At 47.0% G+C, this 19,093-nt stretch overlaps 1 protein-coding gene across 2 annotated transcripts in view; it reads left to right on the top strand.

Annotated features, from left to right (window-relative positions):
* POLD1 (DNA polymerase delta 1, catalytic subunit) overlaps positions 1 to 19,093 on the top strand; it is a 320,901-nt gene that overhangs the window by 84,287 nt on the left and 217,521 nt on the right. For both annotated transcript variants that reach the window (XM_040327564.1, XM_040327565.1), the window contains exons 11-12: positions 8,235 to 8,375; positions 11,225 to 11,335. In XM_040327564.1, coding sequence (XP_040183498.1) covers positions 8,235 to 8,375; positions 11,225 to 11,335 — 252 coding nt within the window. The remainder of the gene's footprint in view (positions 1 to 8,234; positions 8,376 to 11,224; positions 11,336 to 19,093) is intronic.

Below are 19,093 nucleotides of genomic sequence, written 5' to 3'. Positions count from 1 at the left end.
ATTTCTCCTTACAACATAAAGCAAACATCAAAAAAGACCGATTTGTGTTACCAACATCCCTGGGTTACAGTGAAATGGAAAAGAACCACCCAGATGGGACTTTAAGGGCAGCAACTCAGTAGTACAAAAATAATAATTTATTCATAATTTACACATATACAAATGAATAAAACCACATAAATAGTGCGTTGGTACATGAATTTCCACGAGGATCCAGTAGATCTACTGGTTCCTCGTGGGAATTCATGCACCAACGCACTATTTATGTGTTTTTATTAATTTGTATATGTGTAAATTATGAATAAATTATTTTTGTACTACTGAGTTGTTGCCCTTAAAGTACCATCTGGGGGGTTCTCTTTTATTTGATTTCTCCTTACAAGGGTCACGTTAGTCACCAAGTGTTGCTTGGCAGGCTAAAGGTGCTTAGCAGGATTGTTACATAGGGGCTTGGTGAGTCCTATTAAAGGGTCTCCCTTCTGAGGTGTTTTTTGGCTAGTAAATGTCTTCAAAAAAGAGGAGCGCAACTAACACTACAGGGAAGTGCACACCTAGGAACCTTGGAGCAAGAAGGGGTTGAGGATGGGGAAGAGATAAAAGCTCAGGATTCTGTGGAAGGCCCGGCAGATGAGTCTGCTTCCGAGCAATCTGCTCAAGAAGATATCCAGTTGATGGCTGCCTCTCAGTCGCAGAGGCTTTTGAGCTTGACTCTGACTGAAATGGTTTGTTCTGCCTTTAAGTTGCCTCTTGCAAAGGTGACTGAGCCCCCCTGGTCCTCTTTTGGAACCACTGCAGCCTCTTCAGGTTGCATAGTCTTTCCACCTACACCCCCTGTTGGAACAGGCGGTGTATGCTGATTGAGAACATCCTGACAGGATTTTTCTTTGGCCAGTTCAGTTATTCAGCCAGCTGTTGCAGCAATTGGTATCTGCCAACTTGTAAAGGAGCAGGTCATACGGCCTGATAGGCCTAACCAGGAGGATGATCTGCCTGAAAATAGGACAAATATTCCTTGAGCGCTGTGTTTTGCTGTTGACTCCTTTAAAGGATTCAATACAGCAAGTTTCTTTTGTCTGTACATGCGCAGACTTTTGTGGCTTAAGAACTGGTCAGCCGAGCTTCCTTGTGAAAAGTTATTGGCAGGTTTCACTTTTTATGGGGAACGTTTATTTGGAGATCATTTGGACAAATATATCCAAAAGATTTCTGGAGGGAAGAGTTCTCTACTTTCTGTGGAGAAAAGCACCAGACGTCCCTCGTTTTAAAACCTCAGGGACTGCTTCCTCAAATTTCTCAGCGTCAAGGCATTTCCGCCAACAGGGCATTGGGGCCAGGGGCAAGCCGCAGGGCCTGGGCCAGAAAAAGCCCTGGGTCTAAAACTCTTCTAAACTCAGCACTAAGCCCTCCCCCATTATGCGGGGGGAAAGGCTGCTGCACTTTGCGGACATTTGGAGAACAATAATTCAGGACGAGTGGGTCGCCTCAATTTTTTTCTTATTTCTCTCAGCCTTGTTCGGCGGAAGAGAGACGACTGCATTCTTTGGACGTTGTCCGGGCATCAAGGTTTATTTGTCTAGATCTGCGTAGATCTGAGGATCGGATTTCTTTTTTACCAAATGGACCCAAAAAGGAGCAGGCGGCTTCCATTGCTAATTGGGTCCATCAATTGGTCATTCAGGCCTACGGTCTGAAATGTAAAGCTCCTACCTTTAAGGTGATAGTTCATTCTACCAGGGGTGTAGGAACCTCCTGGGCTTTTTGCCATCAGGTATCTGTGGCTCAGATTTGTAAGACTGCTAACCGGTCTTCAGTGCATACGGTCACAAAATGTTATCAAGTGGATGTTCGAGTAGCTGAGGATTTGGCTTTTGGCCGCAGTGTACTGATGACTGTTGTTTGGCAGGGTGTCTCCCTCCCCTCAAGGCTATTGCTCTGGGACGTCCCAGCAGGTAATGAACATTAGCCTGACTCTGTGTCCCATGATGTATCAAAAAGAAAATATGATTTCTCTTCCGTTCATGGACGGACACAGCAGCAATTCACCTTAGGATATTATATCCTTCCTTCCAGGAGAGACTAGGCAGAAAAAACAGCACTTCAAGTGTTAAAACACTTTTCAGTACAGCTCCTCCCAGGGGGTGTGGTCCCCTGGGTATAACCCACACTCTGACTCGGCAGCTCCAGTTTTTTTCTGCCTAGCGTCAGGAGTGGACATGGCCTACTGGAGTCCATGTACTCTGAAATTTTGTTTTCAATTTTTTTCGCTTTTTATTTTGTTTTGTTCCTGCATTTTTGAATCCTGAGAATCTACTATCAACTGCCGACTGGATGACAGGCTGAATCTCGATCCTTGTAGTCCCCCCATGCTCGGCCATCGAGCGTGTGCCGGCCCTCAGCTCTGGGTCATCCACGACATGCCCCGTTGCTCTAGGGGTGGCCGGGGAACTACATGTTCCAGGGCACACATGACCGGTCTCTATAGCTTTGTCACAGTGTGTCTGGCCGACAGCCATGCCGTTTAGCGGACGTTGGTTATGTCCCGAATGCCTCCAGCCGGTGGTCGCAGGACGGGTAAGTAGTGGGCCCCTTGCCATGGCAAGGTGGTATGGCTGGTGCTTTCCTGGGGAGGTCGAATGAGGGTCCGCCCTGCTTTCCTTTCTCCCTTCCTCTCCCTCCTTCCCCATGCTGGGTGGCAGCTGTAAGGGGGGGGGGGGGGGGGTTCCGCCTGGGGCTCTGTCACTAAGGGGGCTGTGCTGCTTTGTGGTACTATTTAATTTTTTGTAGTGCCTTTCCTTTTTCACCATTAAAGGCTTACTTTTTTAAGATTTATTGGTGTGCGGCTGTCCATAACCTGCCTTCAAGTTTTTGCCTCATGCATTGCAGGCACCCACCTGTTTCTGAGAGGACATTGATTGCTTAGGTGTGCTGACCTGGAGCAGCAGCTTCTCCCTTCTTATTAATTTGTTGAACTGGCGTTGTGTGTGCTGGGCTGTGTTTTCTGCTGTGTCACTGTTGCTTTAAACACGTGTATGGCCACCATTTCGCAGCCCACGAATTGCTTCCTGAGGGATGGCGCAGAGCGGACAGCACTCTCAGCGCTTTAGCAGCACTACAGCCTGGCCAGATGGTTAGTTACCTGGGGGTCCCCTGCTCTCTGTTTTGCGGCCGGGAGGGTGACCTGTGGGTCTCTGCCTTGCAGTACTAGGGTGGCATAGCAGTGGGTCAACATGGAGTCTGAACAGAGGCTTCTACCCCAACCATGCCTGAGTTAATTCTTAGTTCCCCTGCGGTCTCTGTAGAGCCCATACAGCAGTCTCTTAGGCGTTTATCGCCAGGATTGAAGTGACAAGCGGCCAGAAGGGGGGTAAAAACCCCCTCCCTGCTTCTGGGGACGGCTCTGACATGGAACCAGACCCTGCTGCTGGCTCTGGTTCTGTCATTGTCAGTTGTTGCAGGCTTAGCCCACATGGTCAGTGAGGATGACTCTGCTTCAGGGTCAGCGCTTGATGAGGCGTTTTGTTGGAGCTTTTATCACTGTGGTGCGGGATACTCAACTTGAGGACGGCGGAGACATCAGAGATGCCGGTCCCTTTTGGGTTCCGCATGACGCCCCGCACCGCAAAAGTGTTTCCTTGTGTTCCTTACCTGGAAAAAATATTATACAAGGAATGGGATTGGCCGCAGAAAGTTTTTGATGTACCAAAATACTTTGCGGTCCGTTATCCTCTTAAGGAAGACTTTAAAAAAAAAAAAAGTCCTCCGTCGGCAGACCCCCCTGTGTCCCGACTTAACAAGTCTACCACGTTACCTGTGGAAGGGGCTCCCGCCTTTATGGACCCCGCAGATAGGAGAGCTGAGGCTGTGGCCCACTCCATGTTCACAGTAGTGGGGTCGGCAGTGAGACCAGTTTTGGCCGGAGCTCTGGTGTCGGACAATTACCGAGCGGGCAAAGTCCTTGCTGCAGGAGCTGGAGATGCATAATGCTCCTGAGCTCCGTGTGGGCCTGGCTGACCAGTTGGTGCAGGGCCTGCAGTTTGTCTGTGAATTGGCCCTGGATAGGCTCCTCTTGCTCTCCAGGGCCTCCGCGGTGGTACTATGCCACCTTGTGTGGCTAAAGTGTTGGTCTGCGGACCAAACCTCTAAAAGGTCCTTAGGAGGACTTACCCTTGAAGGGTGTACGGCCTTTTGGGGTGTCCCTGGATGACATCATTATGGATGCTACAGGGGGTAAGAGCACTCTGCTCCCGCAATCTGGGAAGGATAAGGAGCCTCGTCATAAGCAGGGTCCCTCCTTTACCTCCCCCAAGCGTTTTTTTTTTCCGCCCCCAGGTGCGGCAGGAAAACGTTTTCCAGGGTGCTAAGGCGCCCGCTGTAGATCAAAAAGCGCACCTGGTACCTGCGGCACAAGCCTGCTTCTGCATGCAGGTCTGCCCCCGCCAGACCAGACACTCGGGTGGGGGGCCGACTGCGGATGCGCAGCTCGGTGGAGATCCCTCTTTCCGACTGCTGGATTTGCGAGGTCATTTCCTCTGGGTACAAGATAGTTTCTCTCTTGTCCACCAAACCGATTTTTTCCTTCCAGCCTCCTCCGGTACGCCGGGTGGCCCTGTCAGGGGCTGGTCAGGATCTGCTGGTCAGGGAAGTGATTATACCGGTTCCTTCAAAGGAACGGTTTCAGGGGTTTTTACTCCAATCTGTTTGTAGTCCCCAAAAAAGGAGGGGGTCCGTCCAATCCTGGACCTCAAGGCCCTTAACTCTTTTGTCAAAGTGCAAAGATTCAGGATGGAATTGTTCGCTCGGTAGTGGCGGCTCTCCATCAGGGGGACTTTATGGCGTCCTTGGGTACTCGGGACGCGTACCTGCATATTCCCATACGTGCGAAACACCAGAGGTTTCTGCGTTTTGTGGTCGAAGAGGACCATTTTCAGTTTGTGGCCCTCCCCTTCGGCCTGCCTTTAGCACCACGAGTTTTCACAATGGTGCTCGCTCCGATTCTGGCCCTGCTAAGGCAGCACGGAATCACTATTGTGGGATACCTGGATGACTTTCTCCTGAGAGCTTCTTTAAGCTCAGACTTAGGAGAGGATGGGTTCATCACCTGCCAGCCCCTCCAAAAGATTTGGGTGGCTACTGAATGCCCAGGAGTCAATGTTGGTTCCGTCCTAGCGACTGGAATACCTGGGGTTGGTCCTCGATTCCTCAGAAGCAAGTTTTTTCTCCCGATGGAAGAACTCCAGACACTGCAATCTGCAGTGCAGCGGTTTGCGACCCAGCAGTGGTCGTCGCTTCGCCTTTGCAAGAGAATTCTGGGTCCCATGGTAGCCTCTTTCGAAGCGGTTCCGTATGCCCAATTCCACACACAAGTGTTACAGAAAGAGATTCTGTCACGTTGGGACAAGCTCCCTTCGTCTCTGGATTACCAGATTTGGGTGAAGTCGCCTGGTCAGGTCCTCCCTAGTGTGGTGGCTGACATCTCCGGTACTTCGGACCGGAAATTATTTTTGCCGTGCTATCGGACAGTGGTCACGACGGATGCCAGCCTCTCCGGCTGGGGGTGTTCTGAAGTGTCCAGTCAGCCCTGGGCGCTGGACTCAGGTGGAGTCCCGTCTGCCAGTCAATGTCCTGGAGCTCCGGGCTATCAGGCTGCGTCTCCCCAAGTGGTTTCTGGGTCTGCAGGACCGTTCGGTCAGGATCCAGTCCGACAAGACCACGGCCGTGGCGTACGACTACCATCAAGGGTGCACGCGGAGCTCGGCCGTGGTGGTGGAGGTTGCACACATCCTCCTTTGAGCCACAAGGTACGCTCCGGCTCTGTCGGCCGTGTACATTCCGGGGGTGCAGAGTTGGCAAGCAGACTACCCAAGTCGCCAAACACTGGACCAGGGAGAATGGTCGTTGCACCAGGAAGTGTTTTCAGAGTTGTGCCAAAAATGGGGCACGCCAGGCGTGGACTTTCGGGCATCCCATCTCAATCGGAAAGTGTCACGTTTCGTGGCCAGGTCAAGAGACCCTTGGGCGGACGCGTTGGTGGCACCATGGGGTCTCTATCGCCTAAATCTACGCTTTCCCTCCTCTGAAGCTTCTCCCTCATCTGTTGCGCAGAGTGAAAGCGGAGGGGATGCCAACAATCCTGGTCACTCCGGATTAGCCGCGCCTTTCCTGGTACGCGGACCTGGTGCGTCTGGTGGTAGACGTCCCTTGGATTCTACCCCTGAGAGTAGATCTTCTGTCGTAGGGTCCGATTTTTCCACACCCTGCTTTACAGTCACTGGCTTTAACGGCATGGCTGTTGGGAGCCAGGAGCTGAGGGTCCGAGGTACGTCGGACTCGTGATCTCTACCATGCTACTTGCACGGAAGTCTACTTCACGTAGGATTTGCCATCGTACGTGGAAGGCCTACAGCTCTTTGTGTGCAGAGATGAAAGGACACCCCCCGCACATACGTGCTGTCCCAGATGCTGCTGTTCCTACAGCGGGGAGTGGGTCAAGCTCTCGCCTTAAGTACGGTTATGGGTCAGATTTCGGCCTTGGCTGTTTATTTTCAGCGACCGTTGGCGATGCACTCCCTGGTGCGTACGTTTGTACAGGGGGTCAGGCTTGTGATCTTCCTGTGTGTCCTCCACTGCCTCCGTGGGACTTGAATTCAGTCCTCTCTGTGCTTCAAAAGGGCTTTGTTTGAGGACATTCGGGAGATTCCTCTTTCTCTCTGTCCCAGAGGGTGGTCTTTCTTAGTAGCCATTCCTTCGGTCAGACAAGTTTTTGATCTGGCGACCTTGTCTTGCAGGGCTCTTGTATAATGAGGACATTGTTTTACTATCTGTGAAGGATATGTCAGTGTAAATCTCCCTGCTGGGTTAAATTGTGGGATTCATGTATTACAAGCTATTGACATGTTAATGACCCTTCCTCAGCCAGCTCCCTAGTTCAAATGGTAATTGATTTATTGTGTGTGGGAAGGAGACCGGCCTTACTGTTTACAATGATTAGAAGTGGCTCATGTTAATTATTCTGATTGCTTCATTGTGGTCAGGCTGTTACAACTAGTATTTAACTCCACTGATGTCTTTATCTAAAGAAACGTGTCTGCATGGTCGGCTCCGACTTGTCTCCTATAATCTGTATGGGAAACCCCACTGTGTGAGGGGGGCGTTCCTAACAGGCTGTAACCACATATAAGCTGAGTTTTTGTGTCAATAAATCAGTCTTGTTCTAGCAGTAAGCTTGGCATGTGTGGCTTTCTGGGCGATTCCAGGGATATCCCTCCTCGTGGAGTATTGGGGTGATTTTCGTTATGGGAAGAAGGGAACGTTGACGGGGATATCATACCGATACCGTCACACTATCCTTATGTCCTCAGCCGAAGAACTCGAAGGAGGCCACTTTACTTCCCTTGGACGTGGTGCGAGTCCTATGGGCGTACTTGTCTGCTATGGCTCCGTTCCGGAGATCGGACTCACTGTTCATGTCGGTGAATTTTCCTGAGAAAGGTCTGGCGGTCTCGTCGGCCTCCATTTTCAGGTGGATCAGACAGGTCGTGCTCCAAGGCCTATGCCCTAAAGGGGGTGGGCGCCTCCCTTTCTGGTTACGGCGCATTCGACCAGGGCGGTTGATCCCTCTTGGGTTTTCCGCCATCAGGCGTCTGTTTTACAGGTGTGTAAGACGGCGATCTGGTCGTCAATCCACACCTTTTCAAGTTTTACAAGGTGGATGTGAGTGCATCCGCGGATGCCTCCTTTGGCCGCAAGGTTTTGCAGGTGGCTGTTTCAGGTTGAAGTTCCTCCGTTGAGGAACTCTGGTTTGTTTGGGGTAAAGCTTAATTGCTGTGTTTTTTTCCCCACCCCTCGAATTTTTTTACACTGATTGGGGACGTCCCTAAGGTCAATTGCTGCTGTGTCCGTCCATGAACGAAAGAGAAAATAGGATTTTTGTACTCACCGTAAAATCCATTTCTCTGAGTTCATGGACGGACACAGTTACGAACTGGAGCTGCTGAGTCAGAGAGTGGGTTATACCCGGGGTACCACGCCCCCTGGGAGGAGCTGTACTGAAAAGTGTTATAACACTTGAAGTGCTGTTTTTTTTTCTGCCTAGTCTCTCCTGGAAGGAAGGATATAATATCCTAAGGTCAATTGCTGCTGTGTCCGTCCATGAACTCAGAGAAATGGATTTTACGGTGAGTACAATAATCCTTTTTTTTTCATCATACTTACCTTACTTGTTTTATCTGTTGCAGGTTAGCACGTTTCCTTTTCTTGGAAGAATTCGAAGCATGAAGTCTGTTATACGGGACTCTTCCTTCCAGTCTAAGCAGATGGGTAGACGAGAAAACAAAGTCATCAACACAGAGGGTCGGGTTCAGTTCGATCTCCTGCAGGTACTACTAGATGGACACTGTAATGTGGTTAATTACTGTTTTGTTTAAAGGAAAAGTTCACCTTAAAAAAAAAAAAAGTTCCTGCAGGCTCTCGGCATAGCTGTCTGCTCATACCTCCTATGGGCAGACAGTTATGTGAGAGCACACAGAACAATGGACAAAGACTCACCAGTGCCTTTTGCAGCTCATTGAGAACTACAAGCCATCAGCTGCAATGGCTGACAATACTTGTAGACATCTATTCACAGGAACCCTGCACGTCTGTGCTTTTCAAAATGTGACAGTGGGTACTGGGGTGGGATCTTGCCTGTCACAGGGAGGGGGGAATTGGGGAGGAGCTTATCAATTGTTAATGACTAAACTGTAAAAAAAAAAAAGTACATGTCTTGGTTGTGCTCTTTAAAAAGTCTTTCAGGTGGGAGGAAGGAGCCATCAGTTGGTCTATTTGGGGAGGTTGCCACCTTGTAAAACTCATGAACATTATATTTTAATATTACTCTTCTTTTTAGAAGCCTTGCTGTCTATTGAACTTTTACAGTTAGGCCTTGATTACGTAGGCAATGATGCCCTTTTATAAAGTAAATTGGTTGTTTTTTTTTTTTTTTGCAACATCTCAACTTCCAGGTGTTGCAGGCTTGCAGACAGCCCATTGAAGTCTACTAGGACACAGCAAGCTGCGCAAACACAGCCTCCATTCCTAATGTGACAGAGTTGTACATGAGTGACCCCAATCGCAGACATAACATTAGGACCAGCAACACTGTCTGTGCAGCCTCTGTTTCCTGGTAGACTTCAGTGGTGCCTGCACGCAGTACCCGGAAGTTGAGATGCTGCAAAAAAAGAAAAACTGCTATATGTGCGTCACCACCAAAGTGCTCCTGTGAAAGCACAGGAGCACTTTGGTACATTACTGATTCCTGTCTTTATCTTTGTTTTGTTTTTTAAATGCACAGTTATGCACCAGGCACTCTAATTATGTTTTTCACCTTATGATATACAGTATATATAATATATTTTATTTTCAGATTAAGTATAAATTATTTACTGTGCACTGCTTATTTGTATCACTTTCACGCAGTGTATATAGTTTTATTATTCTGTCTATTATTCTGTCTTTATTCTATTTTTTGTCATTCGAGCCAGCCACTAAATTAAACAAAGGGATGGACTACTGGCTCCCTATATGATAGCAGTAAAACATCTTGCATTTAAAAGAAGAAAAAAAGGGCAGGCATACACAGGCATACTAGAGTTGCACAATTTTATCTGAATTCAACCCCCCCTCTCCATATGAACTGATATTTCCCCGATTCTTCTATATAAACAGTGCAGAGCCAGAGCTAACAAAAAAAAACACATTCCTCAGAGCAAAGAGATATAATGTATCTCTGTTTTTTACATCAAAGGAATTAACTCAGGTCTGTAGATGAGGGCAGTTTAACCACCTAAAGACCAAAAATTTTTCTGACATTTGTTGCTTTACAAGTTAAAATCATTATTTTTTGCTAGAAAATTACTCGCAACCCCCAAACAGAAGTATATTTTTTTCGCAGAGACCCTAGAGAATAAAATGGCGGTCGTTGCAATATTTTATGTTGCAATGTATTTGCGCAGCGGTCTTTCAAACATGATTTTTTGGGGAAAAATGACACTTTCATTTAAAAAAAAAAAAGTCAATTTAGGCAATCTTTTTTGAATAATGTGAAAAATGTTACATCATGAAAAAAATCATGATTCTCATTTTTTCCAGGATCGTGCAGCGCCAATGTAAACCAAAAGTGGTTAACTGATGTAAAAAAGTGGAACTTCTGCTTAAACCACTCCTTGCTCCATTACATGCCACATTTGGCATGTAATTTTTTTGGGGGGGGGAGTGGGGGCTTCAGCCTAAGCGGTCCCTTCTGCCCAGAGACCGCTTAGGTGATACATCATATCGCCTACGGTGGCCCCTCCCTGTAGGCGATTGCCTGCGACACGTGACAGGTCCCAGGCGATCGCCTGACCACTCATAAAGCACAGCGCCGCTCGCGCATGCGCAGTGAGTGCCCGGCACTCACTTTTCTGAAGTACTAAGTGTACTTCCGTTCCTGCCGGGCTGCGGTGCCTAAAAAGCGCCCCCAGAGTGAAAGGTCTTAGGCCCCTTTTACATTGAGGGGGTTTTCATGCAGTACAGCGCTAAAAATAGCGCTGCTATACCGTATGAAAAAACCTGCCCTGTAGTGTTCAATGTGAAAGCCCGAAGGCTTTCACATTGAAGCGGTGTGCTAGCAGGAGCGCTCCAAAAGTCCTGCTAGCCGCATCTTTACCGCAGTATAGGAGCGTGTTCACCGCTCCTATACCGCGCCTTCCCATTGAAATCAATGGGAAAGCGCGGTAATACCTCGGTATTAACCCTTTTTCGGCCGCTAGCGGGGGTTAAAACCTCACCGATAGCGCCCGAATATCGCGGTAAATATGACGGTATAGCCGCGCTACAAATAGCGCAGCTATACCGTCACCGCGGCTCCACGCCTCAATGTGAAGGAGGCTTAAGACTTTGGAAATGTGACAACAGAGCTGTGTGGGTTGTAGTTTTTAGTAAGACATCGTCTTACAAGTACTCCTTGCTCACTCCAGCTCCTGGTTAGATCTGGGCTGAGATGCCTGGCAGAGGGGATGTGCCTTTAACTTCCAAACTGCAGCGTTTTAGATTATTGTTCATGTGGTTACATGGGTTACAAATGAGGGTATATGCTTTCTTGGCCACTGGAGCAGGGCTGGTGTGTGGGTATATATTTTTTTTTTTTTTTTTTGTAGAACAGTATGAAAGCTTCTTTTTTATTTTTTTTTATTTACATTTTTAAACATAGGTACTTCTTAGAGACTACAAGCTGCGTTCATACACTCTGAATGCTGTCAGTTACCATTTTCTGCAAGAACAGAAGGAAGATGTACAGCACTCGATCATCACTGATCTACAGGTATGGCAAAATCTTGTTTGGTTAACCTAGAAATCCTTTGATTAATGGTAAAAACTAATTCTTTGGACCCTTGTAGTAAAAGCTAGCAAAGGCTTTATAGATAATTAATGGAAGCTACAATGTATTCATTATTGTGTGAGTATATAATGCATATTAATTATTGTATTTTAACAAATTTTCACATTTATTCAGAATACTGCTAAAATTACATAGATAAGTTTGATTAGTTTTTTAACAAAAGGCTGTTGGGCTACAATCTCAAGGGCAATTTGGCCTAGTGCGAATGGCAGCAGAAGGAATCTGATTCCTGCAGCTGTTTTTGTCACTTGTGAGCTGCTAGCTGTGGCTCCCAAACTTGTACACTTTAACCACTTAAGACCCGGACCATTATGCAATGTAAGGACCTTGCCCCTTTTTGCGATTTGGCACTGTGTCGATTTAACTGACAATTGCGCGGTCGTGCGACGTGGCTCCCAAACAAAATTGGCGTCCTTTTTTTTTTTCCACAAATAGAGCTTTCTTTTGGTGGTATTTGATCACCTCTGCGGTTTTTATTTTTTTTGCGCTATAAACAAAAATGCAAAATCTTGAAAAAAAATAATATTTTTAACTTTTTGCTATAATATCCCCCAAAAATATATAAAAAAGTTTTTTCCCTCAGTTTAGGCTGATATGTATTCTTCTACATATTTTTGGTAAAAAAATCTCAATAAGCGGTTATCGATTGGTTTGTGGAAAATGTATATTGTTTACAAAATAGGGGATAGTTTTATTGCATTTTTATCATTTTTTTTTTACTAATGGCGGCCATCAGCGTTTTTTGTTTTTTTCGTGCCTGCGACATTATGGTGGACATATCAGACAATTTTGACACCTTTTTGGGACACAGAGCTCCCGTCCCTCTTGTTTAGGGATACTTATTGCTTTGCGACAAAAACTGAGGTGCTCCCAGTATGGGAGGGGTTATATAGGGAGGGAACTTCCTGTTCTAATTGATTACACCAGTGTCCAGCACCTGAAGGTGGAATATAACCCACTTAGTATTGACTAGAATCTGTGTCCCGTGATGTACTCCAAGAAAAGGATTTTACAGGTAAGCTGTTATAAAAATCCTATTTTTTTAAATGTTCTCTCTCCCAAGCTCCAGGAAAATCTGCCTCCAGCCGGTGGCGACTGCATTTTCAGCCAGCCACAAAGGCTTAAGAGAACCAGGCCCAGAAGAAGAAGCAGTGGGGTTCAAAAGGCAAGCAAAGCCTCTTTATGAAGAGGTGCCCCCACTCGGCCGAGTAGGGGGGCGGCTTCGGCAGTTTTCAGCAGCATGGCAGACAGATGCAGGACAAGTGGGTAGTTTCTGCAGTATCCCTAGGGTACAAGCTGGAGTTTCGAGAGATCCCACCTTACCGGTTCCGAAGGGCAAGGCTCTCCAAAGATCCATTAAAAAATAACCTTCAAAGGATTGGATCACTTAAAGCAGTGGTTCACCCTCCATAACAACATTTTAGCATAAAATTAGGCATAGTAGCGCGAGCTACAGTATGCCTGGATTTATTTTTTTTAGCCCCGTACTCACTGTGCAATCGTATATTGAAGATTCCGACTCCCCGCGGGGAATGGGCGTTCCTATCCAGAGGGAAGGTGATTGACGGCCGGCTCTGGCATGTCGCGCTCCCCGAAGACAGCCGGAGTAGGTCTCGGCGCTATACGGCGCCTGCGCACAGACGCCGTGAAGAGCCAAGTCCCATTTCGGCTATTTCCAGAGAAGCGTGACGTGCCAGAGCCGGCCGTCAATCACCTTCCCTCTGGATAGGAACGCCCATTCCCCTCGGGGAGTCGGAATCTTCAATATACGATTGCACAGTGAGTACGGGGCTAAAAAAAATAAATACAGGCATACTGTAGCTTGCGCTACTATGCCTAATTTTATGCTAGAGGAATTTTTTTATTTTTTTTTATAGGGTGAACCCCCGTTTTAATGTCTCAAGGGGTAATCATTTAAGTACCCCTAAAGCAGCAAGGTTTAGGTTTTTACGCAGAACTCTTTGTGGTTCCAAAACCAAATGTAGATGTCAGACCCATCCTGGATCTAAGATCTCTGAATCCGTTTCTGAACATTCGCCATTTCTGAATGGAAATTATTCGATCCGTGGTCGCCACCCTACAAGGCGGAGAATTCTTGGCATCTATAGACATCAAAGACGCATATTTGCATGTGCCTATCAATCCCGCTCACCAAAAGTTCCTAAGGTTTGCTGTGGAACTTCACCACTTCCAGTTTGTGGCTCTGCCCTTTGGTTTGGCAACAGCGCCCAAGTGTTTACGAAGGTTCTGGCCCCCCTGTTGGCAAAGCTGAGGGCACAGGGCATAGCCGTGATGGCCTACCTAGACGATCTACTTGTGATAGATCAGTCAGTGGCAGAATTGGATCATGCAGTGCTCAGTACAGTAAAATACCTGGGGCATTTAGGATGGATCATAAAATTACAGAAGTCCCCCCTGCAAGCCCTAAGAAGTGTAGAGTATTTGGGCATGATCATAGACACAGCCCAAAGCAGGGTATTCCTGCCAGAACCAAAGATCAAGTCATTAGGAGAATTAATACACAAAGTTAGGGCGATCCACTACTGCAAGGCAATATTCTAGCTGCCTGGAACAGGAAAAGGATGTGCTAAGGCGAAGCTCTACTAAGTAACCCTCTGGGGGTCAATAGGGGCTACGCTATTGGACCCATCCAAAATGCTTATTTTATACGCCTAAGTGGATGGTACCCGTACCTCGCAGAAGACCGAGGTTTGCTTGTAATGTCTCTTTGGAGGACTGGGCGCTAGGGTCCAGTGCTATTGCTATACAAACTAAAGAGCAAACGTTTTCTGGCAGAGTCTTTTACAAGGCCCAGGGTCTCCTTTAAGTAGGAACCCAGACCCCTGAAGGTTGGCACAACATACCCACCATGATGGGTGAAGGTTGGTACTGTCTGGTTTTCAGCAGTCCTGCGGCGGGGATCAGGTAAGTGGGGGAAAAAAATCCTAAGAAAAATTGTCTAAGGAGTTTCCCCTTTTATGAATAGTGTGTCTTGCCTATTTTCCGCCACTGGAGAGAGTAAGGAGCTGTTTTCACTCGCCATGCTCCAGAGAATTGGTGTAAGCTGCTCCACAGACCGCACACTTCCTCCGCAGCAGGCTCTGCATTTCCTGATACAGGGTGCAATGTAGGGTGGTCAGAAGGTCCTCTTAACTCCCTTGGCTAAACGCCGCCATTCCCCTACACGCGCATGGTGCACACCTTTTTTACAGGCACAGCAGAAAGAAGGCGGGCACGATCACGGGTGCGTGCATGTGCACACTGCTCTACTGCGCAGGCGCTGGGCGGGAGGCTTAAAAATTACCTCAGACGCTTTGTGAAGTCTCAGAGCGGACACAGCAGCCAGGGGCACGTAAGATTCACTGTGTGGTTGCATACAGGCACTCCTGGACACCTACTTTGCATCAAAACTGTGATTAGTTGCATACTGTATGCATATTGCTTAACTAACACAGTAGTGTATGCATTTGGTTGTACCTCTGCTTTTGGCTTAGGACTAATGTCTTCCAATAGGAGAAATACAGGGTCGGCAAAAAAGGGCAGTAAAACATCCCAACCTGACTTGGGTGTTCTGGCAATTCCTGCCTGATACCATCCTCTCCTGCAAAACCTAAAGCACCTATACAGGATGAGCCACTGCTGTTATCAGACATAGAAGCTTCTCCTGTTGTACCAGCTCCTGCATATGTCACTGAAGACACTTTAGCAGTAGCTCTGAACAATTTTGAAGGGAGGATGGCTACTTTAATCGCAGCATCTTCGCAGAAGGACAAAAAGTAAAGTAGATCCTCTTCTGTTAGCCTAGATCAGGGATATGCAATTAGCGGACCTCCAGCTGTTGCAGAACTACAAGTCCCATGAGGCATAGCAAGACTCTGACAGCCACAAGCATGGCACCCAAAGTCAGAGGCATGATGGGAATTGTAGTTTTACAACATCTGGAGGTCCGCTAATTGCATATCCCTGGCCTAGATCCTCCTTCAGAAAAATCTGATAATGAGGATGGGAACGATAACGCAGCACCTTCAGGAGATGAGGATCAGTCGGGATGGTTCAGGAATATCAGATGAACCTTTCTTTATCTCTACATCACGGGACACAGAGTCTTAATCATTACTATGTGGGTTATATTCCACCTTCAGGTGCTGGACACTGGTGTAATCAATTAGAACAGGAAGTTCCCTCCCTATATAACCCCTCCCATACTGGGAGCACCTCAGTTTTTTTCACCAGTGTCTAAGGTGTTGGTCACGAATAAACATGTGCTCTGAGCTCCACTGGAGGGATCCATGCTGGATTTAAAAAACCTCCATAGAATCCGGATCCGTCCAAGGTGCTTCATAGCCAAAGTGGACGGTACCCGGGCCTCGGTACGAAGAACAAGGTTTTGCCTATAATGCTTCTCTCTGAGAGCTGGACCCTGGGTTCCAGAGCATTGGTCGATGCCAAATGTTTTTTCTGTTGCCAGGGTGCTATATAGGTCCAGGGGAGAGGTGACCTGCTATGGACCCCAGTCCCTAAAGGTCTGAGACAAAGCCCACGGTGAGGGGTGGAGGCTGGGCCTCTTGCTTTGCAATACCCTGCAGCGTGGAAAGGTAAGCGGAGGTACCTACGGGACTTGGTCCGACAGTAGGTGCTCCATTGGGGATTATGGGTCTCGCCTATTTTTATGCTTCTATGCATGGGCAACTTAACCACTATGTCTTCTGAGACAGGATTGCTCTGGCACCCATATACCTCCCTTAAATTGGTCCTAGTCCTCTGCTGAAGGGGCTATTGGGTCTTGCCTATAATACAAAAACAAAAATAAATCTGCGCTATCCAAATAATAAGCAGCCACAAACAATCTAGTGAAACAAGAAAGTGGTACAGTATACAAAAACAATTTTGTGGCGCTAAAATAAAAAATATATAATATGATAATAACAACACCAATTATCAGTATGCGCAAGTGAAAAAGTCCATATGTGATAAAATGGCGATGGATGGTTGAAATAAACTGTTGATGGATGAGTGACCAAATAATTAATTCCAAACACCACGGTGAATCGAAGTAAATGAACAGTGAAAAAAACCACCACCAGAAGCGGAGGCTTACCAGAGGTATTGAACCCAAATAAGTGTTACGCCTAAAGGGTCAATACAAGCTGAATGTAAATGGATGGAGACCACATCAACCGGATCTGGATATAAAGTTGGGGGGATATCCTGAAGACATCACGTGCATAAGCACAAAGGGGAGTAACGGCAACTCAGACGATCAGACCGTATCCAAAGTGCATAAAGAAAAGACGAAGGCACATAGTGTAATACCGTAACAATGTTGAAATGTAATAACGGTTAAAAACACTTACAGTTAAGTTGTAAAAATAGGACGTCAATAAAAGATAGCGCATGGCAGCAGCAGAGTCCTGACGCGTTTCAAAATAGATTGCATCATCTGGGGTAAAACTCTGCTGATGCCACCATGCTTATATGTAAAATATGACCCCATCAAACCATTTCCTGGGAGCTCACCCAATCCGAGATCACTTCCGGGTCAGCTTGTTATGTAATTGACATGGATATGGGGAATAAAATAGACTAAGTAAAAAACAGGGAAGCTGATAAGCTCATCTGGATTTAAAGCGGATGTGCCACTAAAAAAACATATTAAAAGCCAGCAGCTACAAATACTGCAGCTGCTGACTTTTAATATAAGGACACTTACCTGTCCTGGAGTCCAGCGGTGATCGCAGCAGATGACGAGCCGATCGCTCGTCACCCTGCTGCTCCCCCCTCCATCCACGGTGAGGGAACCAGGAAGTGAAGCGCTCCGGCTTCACTGCCCGGTTCCCTACGGCGCATGCGCGAGTCGCGCTGCGCCCGCCGATTGGCTCCCGCTGTGTGCTGGGAGCCGAGTGTTCCCAGCATACAACGGGGGACGGACGGGAAACGAGGAAAAAACCCGTCTTTTGCCCGTATCGTAGGGCCGGAAGTGGGTGCAGATACCTGTCTGTAGACAGGTATCTGCACCCCCCTCCCCCCTGAAAGGTGTCAAATGTGACACCGGAGGGGGGGAGGGTGCCGATCAGCGGGACTCCACTTTAGAGTGGAGATCCGCTTTAATGTTCCAAAAATGAAAATGGAAAACGAAAAAGGAACAGAAATGATTACTAATAAAAATAGTGAAAACAAATGTGTTATCCTTGTCTGTCCATAGATATCACATGACCCATCATGTGAGACTTGACCTCTCCTATTAGCCAATGACAAGGGAACGTGTGGGTCACATGTAAAATGACCCCACGTCAGCCTCTAATGTAGGACAAAGGAATGGACTTATATTAATCACTAAAACCTCCAATTCCACATGGAGATATCTATATTGCATAAGGACAAATCGTCCAATAAGCCATGTCTGCTGTTTTAAACATATTACTATACGCGATCGCCTCTATGAGGGCATGTATGTAAAAACTACTGGGTCGGTGGAGGGAGCGGGGCGTGTACATGGCGACCTACGTCACCGAGCACGCCGCGCTGCGTTCCACATTGGATATGATCCAATCAGCTCCTGGAGGCATGTGCTAATCCGATGTAGGGAGGACCGGGGCGTGTCCACGGCGACCTACGTCGCCGAGCACGCCACGCTGCGTTCCACATTGAGTCTGATCCAATCGGATCCTGGATGGGTGTGTTGAATCAGGTGCAAGGAGGAGCGGGGCATGTCAACGGCGACCTACGTCACCAAGCACGCCGCGCTGCTTTCCACATTGGATCTAGTCCAATCGGCTCCTAGAGGCGCGTTCGTTCAGGTTCAGGGAGGAACGGGGCGTGTAGGCCAAAAATGACGTCGCCCATCATACCGCGCTGCGCTCAACGCTGGTAACAGCTGATCGACAGAGCGCACGCTGCGGTGCAAACTGGCATGCAAGGAAGGGGAAGAGGCATGGATCACAATATAAATGGGGAAAAATGCCCTCACCATGACGACTGTAAATACTACAATCATAAATAGTGCATATGCCAAAAAGTCATTAGGTATGGCGAAAATAGAAATAACCAAGGATGAGCCATATTAGTAGTGCCCATATTTAAAATGGGAACAAAGTCGTTACCAAGTAACTATAGACCTGTTTAACTTCTATAGCTGGGAAGATACTGGAGAGATTAATAAAATACCACATGGATGAGTTCTTGCTGGATAAGAACCATTTAACAGACAGCATGGATTCATGAAAGACAGAAGTTGTCAGACAAACCTGATTTCTTTTTATGAAGAGGTAAGTATAACTTTGGACAGAGGCGTGGACGTGGTATACCTGGATTTTGCAAAAGCATTCGATACAGTTCAGCACACACGGGTCATGTGTAAGGTAAAGTCTACAGGATTGGATATATCAGTTTGTAACTGGATAGAAAACTGGCTAAAAGACAGAATTCAGAGAGTCATGGTTAATGATTCTTACTCTGAATGGTCTAAGGTTATCAGTGGTGTACCCCAAGGTTCAGTGTTGGGACCCTTACTTTTTAATCTATATCTATATCTATATCTATATATCTATATATATATATATATATATATATATATATATATATATATATATATATATATATAAAAAACTCAACGTGTGTGTATGTATGTATGTTCCAGCATCACGTCCAAACGGCTAAAGATATTAACATGAAACTTGGCAC

Source organism: Rana temporaria, chromosome 10, assembly GCF_905171775.1.
Source record: "Rana temporaria chromosome 10, aRanTem1.1, whole genome shotgun sequence".
NCBI lineage: Eukaryota > Metazoa > Chordata > Amphibia > Anura > Ranidae > Rana > Rana temporaria.
The sequence above is the reverse complement of the archived record's forward strand: the minus strand, read 5'-3'. Positions and strand labels throughout refer to the sequence as shown.